General features: G+C 37.4%; 1 protein-coding gene across 1 annotated transcript in view; it reads right to left on the bottom strand.

Moving 5' to 3' along the window:
- Positions 1 to 977: 977 nt before the first annotated feature.
- Otc (ornithine carbamoyltransferase) overlaps positions 978 to 10,537 on the bottom strand; it is a 66,571-nt gene continuing 57,011 nt past the window's right edge. The window contains exons 7-10 of the mRNA XM_010636205.2: positions 8,177 to 8,230; positions 7,948 to 8,097; positions 5,227 to 5,364; positions 978 to 1,322 (exon numbers count right to left, since the gene is read on the bottom strand). Of these exons, the coding sequence (XP_010634507.1) occupies positions 1,263 to 1,322; positions 5,227 to 5,364; positions 7,948 to 8,097; positions 8,177 to 8,230 (402 nt within the window). The 3' untranslated portion in view covers positions 978 to 1,262. The remainder of the gene's footprint in view (positions 1,323 to 5,226; positions 5,365 to 7,947; positions 8,098 to 8,176; positions 8,231 to 10,537) is intronic.

The following is a 10,537-nucleotide window of genomic DNA, read 5'->3' as shown; positions in this document are numbered from 1 at the left end:
GTTTCTCTGGTGTGAAAAACTATAATGGTACACAAGATCCTAATGGGATAATTAAGAGTGTGAAATAGGAAGAAAAGGGCTAAAGGAGTAGAGAAAGTGGGAAGGGTAGGGGAAATGTAATAAGGGAAAAGAAAAAATATGAGAAAATGAAAAAATGGAAATAAAGTGTTTGTAAATGGGGAAGAGAGAAGGGGGTGAAGGGAGGGCAGGGACAAAGGGAAAAAGTGAGAACCAAGACCTGTCATGTAGAGGTACAAGATCCCAATAATGAACGTAACTGTACTGTATACCTAAAATGTACCAATAAACTCAATGAGGAAAAAAATAAATAAAATTATATCATAATAATTCAACAATACAAATTGTGGTTACCTACAAGAGAAATCTAATTTTAATTGCACTGTAAGAATTTGAGAGTGCAAATTTTAGTTATACCTAAGACAAAATGGCAGAAAAAGACTGAAAAAATGTGAAAAGTAGTAGATTTATGGAAATATCTAGTGTGTAGTATGAGTAAATGCATAAGAACAGGTGTGAAAAAATTAAATTGATCCTACTCAGAAAATGAACCTAGGAAATGTTATTCTCTAACAGATCTTACTTTCCTAGCTAGATGTCCGAGGTACACTTGCTAACAAAAGCTTTGCTGCATGTGCAACATTAAGTGCTCATTACAGAGAAGATATGCATACACTTGAAGGACTCTTTCTCTTTCCACAAGTGATAGTAAAAAATTCTATTTGGGTTTCAGTGATAGCTGTTTGCTAAGACTTCGTCATTGGCCTGAAAACTGTACATCTACAAAATATATCATTTGGCTTCCTTGTTTGTCCTGGGGAACACGAAAATAGACCAGTTCTGACTGCCTGGTAAATGTTTACTCATAAATTAGTATAGGTGATCATTTTTAAGGCAATAAGCACAGATTACAGTTAATGACTTAGATATTATACACTATGAACACAGTATTTGATGTCTAGTTGAAGCAAATGCATATGATAATGAATGTGACACCCAAATGTGATTCACAAATTGTGAATTAGAGACAGAGACAGAATTTAAACCAAGTCAAGCAATGTATTACAGGTCCTTAGCACTTAAGGGCTTCAGGATGATCTCACAATGACAAAGCAGTATCGTACAGTTCACCCACACCATGTATTAGGGATTTGTTTCTGCCTAGATTCTCTTGTTCCTCCCATATAAACTGACTCATTCTGTTCCCGGAGAACACTGTTTTCCTCTTGCCACGTATCATAACATCAAAACTTTGGCTTCTGGAGTTCAGGTGAGTAATCTGTCAGCAGGGACACCATGACAGCCTGAGATGACAGAACAAAAAAAGAGAATGAAAGAAATGAATAAGCATCAGCAACAATTTGCTTTGGGACCTAGAGGAGGGGAGCTAGGCTTCAGTTTTGGTGACCTACAGTGAGAATGTTTCTCCAGGGCTGGGGACTTAGCTCATTTGTGCCGCTGCCTGCCTTACAAATGCATAATCCTGAATTTGATCCCCAGTACCAATAATAATAATAATTATTATTATTATATGTACATAAATTTCCCAAGCAAATTATAAGGGGACAGTTCTGAACTAATGTTTAGTTTTATTCGGATAAAGGAAAGACCTGAGGGATCAGGCAGATCTAAAGAGATGCACAAAGACCAGGCTTACTTAGGTCTGATTCCAGAACTAGTGGGTTAGAGAGGTGAAATATGATGGTACAGTGATTGCCATGATTTGATTTTCTAGTCATATGTTAAAACTCAGGTGTTGGCTGCCTTGAAAGGCATATGATCCCTCCTACCCTAGTTCTTCAGGTTTATACAGTGGTCTGGTCACTTGCAACATGGAGAAATTTAGAATACATCAGATGTACAGCAACAAAAGTAAACCATTTGTGCTGAGGAATATCTGCTACCTGAATTTCTGCCCTCTTGAAAGAGCACGAACTTATAGCCAACAGTATAGCTTCCTCTTGGACTGTCAGTCACAGATAGTAACTTTGCTTTTTATTCTTCCCAACCTCCAAAGTAGTGGCAATAGTAATAGTTTTACCAATAGAAATGTTGAACATATATTGAGTACTAATTAGATATCAGATGCCTTATCATGTGTTAGTCAAGAAATATTTGCCAGGTGCTCTTCCAAGTACTTTGGTGAGTTAGAGAGAAATGTACTACCTCATCTAATCCTATAACCTTTTGAGGTTGCTTGGTCATTATCATGTATAGATGAGGAGATCTACCCTTGAAACAATACATTTTACATACATGGGCTGGAACCAAATTTCTCTGACTTCACTCCTAAGAGATAGTTTTACTACCTCTCAAATACTTGCTCTTCTACTTCAACCATGGTGTACAGGTATATTCAGTCTCCACAAGAAGGCGGCTTATGTTTCATAGGCATTCATGAAATGTCTTTATGAAACAGTTATAATATGCCAGGCCTATGCTGTGTGTTTTTTGTGCACCATGCCTTTAATATCATTTCCTAGTGTAGGAAGTGTTAAGAGAAATAAAATACAGATGAAGAAACTGAAGTTTAGGAATTTTCCTGAGTGGTGATGGTAAGAGGTGGATCTTCCCTGCCTGTCCCTAGAATCTGATCACTATGATCAGATGACTTTTACATCATCAAATCCTCCCAACCTTATGAAGTTGTTCCTGTTTTATCCTTGCTTTTCTTATGAATAAACATAATGAAGCCGGGCTTGGTGGCACACGCCTGTAATCCCAGCACTTGGGAGGCTGAGGCAGGAGGATCGCTGTGAGTTCGAGACCAGCCTGGGCTACGCAGTGAGTTCCAGGGCAGTCTCAACTACATAGTGAGACCCTGTCTCAAAAATTAGTGAGACCCTGAAAAAAAAAAAAAAAAAAAAAAAAAAACCAACAAAATAAATATAATGAAATTAGGGTATTTGGCCAAAATCACAGAGCTAGCCAGAGTTTTAACCTGATTTCCAAAGTTTATGTTCTAAAAGCAACATCTTTGCTTTTAGGCTACAAAAATGTATTGAACACATATTTAGGACATGTGCTGGGTACTCTTTTAGATATAACGCAGAACATTATGGACTACATCATTGTTCTAATGAAGATTCTTTTTTTTTTATTTTAGTTGGGAGAACAGATGACAAAAAAACAAGTAAAAAATTCCAGGTAGTGCCTTGAGAAAATAAAGATTCACAAGGGATAAAGGAAGCTAGAGAATCACTTGAAAGTGGGCAACCTGGGAAGACCTTGTTAAATGACTGACATTTAAGGTGAGGTCTCAACAACAAGAAGGAACTAGAGAGGCCAAATTCTGGGATGAGAACATCTACTAAATAAAAATATTTTAAGCTTTTTTTATGGATTATCAGGACCACATTTCTGGTTTTGCTTTGTTGTTCATACTCACTGGATATGTTAGTCTCACTTCAAACAAAAAATTTAGAAAGTCAGCTTGAGGTAGGATCCTGATTTAGTTAAATAAATAAATATAGACAGTTAAATAAGGATGTCAGATAAACAACAAAATGTTTTTTTATGTAACTGTGTTCTAAATATTACATTGGACATATTTATATTAAAATTATTCATTGTTTACCTGGAATTCAAATTTAATTCCATTTTATCTTAACCTAGCTTGGAGAGCAGCAAAAGACTATAAATACTGTACTATGAATTACATTGGCAATGATGTTATTTACTTACAGGTAATCCATGCAGTGGTACTTTGAAAAAAATATCAGCGGTTGTTTTGTCTTGCTTTTGTTTTTTGCAGAGTTCCTTAAGGCTAATTTAGGTTTACAGTAAAATGTGTAGGCAAAAGAAAAAAAATCTACCTTATTTTTTAAGAGTCCTACTTCCTTCTTAATCATGGAAAATTACAAAAGCAAGATTTGTGGTGAGAAGATGGTTTTATTTCTGTTTTTAAACAAGAGGATCCAAAGACCAAGTGCTACAGAAAAAAATTATGTGATTCCTAGAGTCCTCTGAACAGCACTGCTGGAAATCAAGGGTTGGAAGAGTATATATACTTTTTTTTTGTTGTTTTTTTGAGACAGGGTCTCATTATGTAGTTGAGACTGACCTGGAACTCACTATGTAGCCCAAGCTAGTCTCAAACTCACAGAGATCCTCCTGCTTCAGCCTCTCGAGTGCTGGGATGACAGGCGTGCACCACCGTGCCCAGCTCAGTATATATACTTTTGATTTAAAGTCTTTGTTCACTTTAGAAACAAGGTTTTCACTCTCCCATGCACCACCATGCCCGGCTTAATTAATTTTTATTTTGAGATGGAGCTCTAACTTGTCCTCCTGCACCAGCCTTCCAGAGTTCTGGAATTATAGGCATGTGGCACAATACTTGGCTCTTTTTCTTCTTTTAAAAATTCTCCAGCCAGGCATGGTGGCTCACGCCTGTAATCCCAGCACTCGGGAGGCTGAGGCAGGAGGATCGCTGTGAGTTCATGACCAGCCTGGGCTACATAGTGAGTTCCAGGTCAGTCTCAACAACATAGTGAGACCCTGTCTCAAAAAAACAAAAAAAAGCAAACAAAAAAAATCTCCAATGCTAAAGGTGTAGGGAAAGTGGGAAGGGTAGGGGAAAGGTAATAAGGGAAAAGATAAAAATATGAGAAAATGAAAAAATGGAAATAAAATGTTTGTAAATGGGGAGGGGAGGAGGGAGTGAAGGGAGGGCAGAGACAAGGGGAAAAAATGAGAACCAAGACCACCTGTCATGTAAAGTTACAAGATCCCAATAATGAATGTAACTGTACTGTATATGTAGAATGTACCAATAAACTCCATGAGGGAAAAAAAAATCTCCAATGCTTGGCGGAGGTCCAGGCACAGAGTAGATGCTCAATGTGTGGCCACTGAAATGAACTGAACTTAGTAAATAGGGGCTTCCAGTCATGCAAAGATAGTCTCAAATAAGAATAATACAACTTATTCTTGTTGACAAATAAGGGTGGCTGTTGTTAAGAGTGATCAAAGAATGTAAGAATTTTTATTAAAGTTGGTTTAGTTGGGAGGGGATCAATTTTACTCCATTAAAACACTATAAATGTTAATGAAGATTAATGATCTATTTTGAATTTTCTGGAAAAAATAAGTGCTACATGAGTGAGTAATTTAGTTAGTTTCTTATTATTTTGCAAAAAGCACAAATGACCAAGTTGGAACCACACAGAGAATTCCTTATCCCTCTGTTCCCTATTTCTTGCTTACCATGATTGTCCACTTTCTGTTTTCTGCCTCTGGGAACACTAGTGATCGTGGAGAATAAAACACCTCATCATTCACTTCTTCTGCTTTTCGGGGCAAGCAGTGTAAAAATGTCCAGTCAGAGGCAGCCACCTTAGCAGTCTAAAGAGATGGGGATAAGACCATGCTTACACTACTGTATGCAGCAGTCATTTTGTCTCCTTCAACATTTAAAAACACATGGCCTGGGGTCAGAAAGCAATGCAAAGGGAGAAACAAATGGGCAGAGTAAAATTTTTAGCTCAAGGCACTAAGGGTAAGTATATATAATTATTTCAGTTTATGGAATTGTACAGCAAAATCTTTATTTGAGAAATTGTCATTCCACATTAAATCACTAACTTAGTTTTCTGATAGTCTGTCTAGTAGTGGGATATTGGACTTTTCAATAAATAGCTATCCTAATGTCATATGTGGTTGATAGCAAAAGTCATCAATCACACTCAAATATATAAAAGTTGCTCTGATATGATAGTATTATATTTTGAACTTCTCTCCAAATTATGATTTTTAGCACTTGAAACATACTCTGTCACTAATTAAGACAATTTTGAAGAAGCACCAAGTTAGGAGTGCATTAAACAGCATTATGAGCACTATTTTCCAGGTATTTCAGTCTTAATGCAAATGTACTAACTCTCAATTTTCTCTAAAAGTTAATTCCAGAAAGTTACATTTTCCCATCTATTTCCATTGTTCACTTATAGATTCCTAATGACATTTCTTCATACTTTGTTACCTCAAAATTACTGCCTTTGTACTAAAATTTTGTTTTTCCTCTGCCCTAGCTCTAAGTTCAGAACATTCTGAGTCTCTAAAATACTAGCAAAATGACATGAAAAGGAGTAACATTTATAGATGTCATATATCAGTAAAATGGCTGTTCTTTGAGCCATTTCACTGATTACTCAGAATGTTCTGAGTCTAGCACCAGAAAAACTCCTAATATTAATCAAGGTAAGTATAAGGTAGATCATAGATAATTTTAAATAGCTCATGAAAACATTTGCAACATATAAAGGAAAAGCCATAATATACAAAGAGCTCTCAAGGATGAAAAGGAAAGAAAAAAAATGATCAAAGGAGTGATTACAATTTTTAGAAAAAGAAATGAAAGTGGCCAATAAACATGAAAAGATGCTTACCTTCATTAGTAACCAGGAGAATGCAAATTTTAAAAAACACAAGATGATATTTTTCTTTAGATTTACAAAATTCAAAGATATAAACAACAACTAAGACTAGAAAATCTGTAGAGAAATGTGTATAATAGTGAGCTGTGGGAGTATAAATTGTTAATTCTTTTTGACAGTCAATTTAGCAGCATCTCCAATATTTTAAAAAGTATGTAACACATCGCCCCCAAATTTTTCCTTTAGGGATTTATTCTCCAGTAATACACAAAGAAATACATGTGTGCAGTGTTCGTTGCCACATTGTTTGCAAATGAAATATTTGGAAATAGTTTAATTTATAGAAACTTTATATATAGGTATATTGTGGTCTATATTACTTTGGAGAAAAATATTTAAATGAGGGGCCAGGGATGTAGTTCCACTGCCTGCCTCACAAGCACAAGGACCCAAGTTCGATCTCTGGTACCAAAAAAAGAGAAAGAAAAATATCTAAATGAATGGACAAGGAAATCTAAGATTTGTTAAATTTTAAAAGTCAGAATAATAGGTCTATAAAATGCCATTTATGAAAAATCAGCAGTTGTGTGTGCATGGTCATGCATATATAAATGGACAGAAGAGGTCTGCAAACAGTCATATCAAATTGTTTAAACGGTACCTACTGCTGGGAATAGTCATGGGTAAGAGGGTAGGAGCAACATTTTCACTCTTTTTGTTTTTCAAACTTTCATTGTATTTGAAATATAATAACAAGGAACTTGTATATATGCATTACTTTATTAGTAAAATATCTGTTGTGCTTAATCACTTTCTCCACCAAAGCAGATTATTTTGCTGACAAAACCCCAGTATGTGCCTGACTTTTAGGGCATTCTTCCAGGACAGTGGTTCTCAAAGTGTGGCCTGGGAGCAGGAGCACTGCACTGCCTGGGAACTAAGTAGAAATACAAATTCTCAGGGATCACTGAGAATTAGACTTCACCAGAACCCCCGGCAGGCGGAGGGGGAAAACCAGCTCTGTGTTAAAACCTCTTCCAATTGATTCTAATGCCTGCTCAAGATTGAGGCAAATTGCTCCTGATTTATCAGAAGGCTTCAGATTGAATGAGAATCCTTTGGGATACCCTGGAAGAAGTTGGCAAAACTAAATTGGCTGGAGGGGTCCTTTGAAAATATAAGCGAAGACTAGCCTTCAGAGCATAGCCATGAGGCCAGTTGTAGGGGAGAAATCAGAAGAATGCACATGAATTAGAGGTAACCCAATGTCTACAAACATACACAGAGAAAAGCACTCTAATACCTCTACGGCTATAAGAGGGGAAAGAGTGATTCTCTCTGCTGTCTGGATTTTAAATTCCTTTGTCCAGCACAAAAGTGTCTTTCCAAAAGGACACAGGTAATCTTTAGAAGGAAAGAAACTCCTGGGGTTACAACAGATCTTTTAGAGCAATGAAAGAACAGTTTGCTCTCCCATAGTGAATAAGTGATTAGATGGTTCTAGCCTTTATGAATGGAATTAATGAGCCTTCAGAGAGGAAGCAATTTGTACCTTCATTGTAATCTGGTAACCTTGGAAAGCCTTGAGCCGCATTTTCTTCTCCTCTTCTTGTCCCATGCTTATCCAAGTGTCTGTAATTAATACGTTAGCTCCTTGTGCTGCTTCCAATGGATCATTCATCAGTGACAGCTTGGTGCAATTCTAGCATAACAAGCATGCTGGTTAAACGACTTCATGGGGCAGAGAAAGGCAATTATAGTGTCACATATAAGGAGCATACCTCTTTGGCATACTGCTCAGCCAACTTGGTTACACTAGGATCCGGCTCATAACCCTGCAAAAGAAAGAATTCAATAGTTATTTGGGTCATTGTATTATAGATATTTTCTTAAACATGCACTATTTATTTTCAAGAAGAGTCACTCTCTCCTTCCTTTTATTTAAAGGTAACCCAACTATGTTAAGTGCAATACAATTTTTATATCTAGAATTTCAAACTTTCATAGTACCTTCTGGAATTTCAAAAAGACAACTAATTGCCCCATCTTTCTTTGGTTATCTCTGGCCTCTTTAGTGATAAATACAGAGTGTGGTGTTTTCTAGCTCTTGAAAGCTCTTCTTGTTCCCCTAATAATTTAGAATTATATATAATTGTGCAGTCTAATGCATTTTTGTCTGAGCCTTTCCAAATACTGTTTTTGTCTGGAATGCTTTTATCTGTTTTGTCTGGAATGCTTTTCCATGTAGATAATGTTTCAGGATCTCAGTTTGAATGACCCCTCCTCAGAAAAAAAAAAAATCTCCTTTACCACCCAGATAAATTCTAACAGGCACCTCATATACAGTTTATTCTTTTGCAGGGTGCCTGCTTTGAAATGCCATTCACACAATAGTATACTGTTTGTACTAAGATTAAGTATTTGTTCAGAATGGTCTGGGGAGGTGAAAAGGTGCCTAGGGCATAAAGTTTAAGGAGGCACTCAGTCTTGGGGTCCTACAAGCACACATTTTGCATTCTAGGTGCCTTGCTTCTCATCTTAATCCTAGGTGTGGGTGAGGGGATATTTTGGGGTAGCTGAAACTAGCCCAGCTATTCCAGGCCTTCATGAGCAACCTCTCCTCACTCTCCAATCTATTCTATACCAAATAGCAAGAATTGTTTTCTTTGACACCTTCCATGTTTACGACTTGTTTCTAAGTCAAAGTTAATAGCATCAAGACTCCCTGCCTATATCCCCTCCTTCTGTCTCTTTTAATTCTTCTCAACATCTTGCTACAGGAAAGCCTGTCTTCTTGTCACTGCTGAACACATCTTGCCCTTTCCTGCCATCACAGCCTTTCACCCTTGAACACCTTCCTCTTTGTCCCCTCTTGGGTATCTGCATCAGAAGGTGTCAGCGCCTCAACCCTCCAGCCCAGCCTCACCTCCAGACCCTCCATATGGAAATCTTGTCAGTTCAGACATCATAATTATGCTCACCTTCCTCTACCCTTCTTATTTTCTCAAATTCTTAGCATTTGTTACGCATTAGTTTTTATAAATTTTCAGTGGGGCACTGTGGTAAATGCTGTAACATGTCCTGTAGATCCCCCTTTATGAATAATCATGAATGAAGGACGTATTCCCTCTAGCTGCTGGGGTCTGCCAGAAGATGGCCTTCAGCTGTCAGACCCCTTTGGGCATTGCCTCTGTTGCAGAGAACTGCTTCACTCAAGGTCAAACACCCTTCTGAGGCCCCACAGTCAATGAGTGATTGACAAGAGGCTGTGAAAACCTGACCCCCTTCGGCCCACTCTGGGCAGCTCCACATGGCCATCTCAAACCCAGAGTATTCCATAATGTCAGCCAAGACTGGTGTTGCTTCTGCACAGTAGCTCAGCTTCTCTCTCTACCCACTCCTGCTTCCTTCATTTTTTTCCCACAGTTTTTTATTTCAAAGTCACACCACAATAAAGCTCAAATTCTGCCAACCAGGAAACCCAACCTGTGATAGACACTTCCAAGGTTTATCCATTTGTCCTTGCACTTACTTATACATGATTGGGTATCATAGTTCTCCCATTACGAAATTCTGGAGAAAAACTACTCAGGTGTTGATGATGATGGCTGCAGATTTTTTAAACAGTTTTACCACTCTCAAATGACCCTGAAGGCTAAGAGCCTTCTTTGTAGGGGCCTGGGGAAATTTTACTAACAAAGTCTTGCTAATTTAGTAACTGATGTTGTGAACAGTCATATTGGTAAATATAAATGAAGAGACTGGGATATTGCCCCATATGCCTCCTGCCTTGAAAATTTAGCTTTCCCTTTAGAAAGCAGGCTTTATACTCCCTAAGCATAATCACTCTTTGAGAAGGAATCGATAAGTACCTAGAGAACCATGAGAGAGGCTTGGAAATTAGAAAATCACCCAACCTTGCATGCACTGCGCCATGATTTAGAATACAGAGAGGAATTCTTTAGGCACATCTCAGCTTTCTATACTAAATCACTCCTTGGCCTTCCGTACATCTTGAAACCAGATGAACAGAGTGGTTAACAAACCCAGTTTTGTTACAATATTCACTTAGAACAATGTTAAAACCGTTACTTCTGATAGTTTATGGAGCAATTTGACAATCACAGAAAAAATTATTTTTT

This window comes from Fukomys damarensis, unplaced genomic scaffold, assembly GCF_012274545.1.
Source record: "Fukomys damarensis isolate Sample0158 unplaced genomic scaffold, DMR_v1.0_HiC HiC_scaffold_39, whole genome shotgun sequence".
NCBI lineage: Eukaryota > Metazoa > Chordata > Mammalia > Rodentia > Bathyergidae > Fukomys > Fukomys damarensis.
This window is presented reverse-complemented; position numbering and strand designations above follow the sequence as displayed.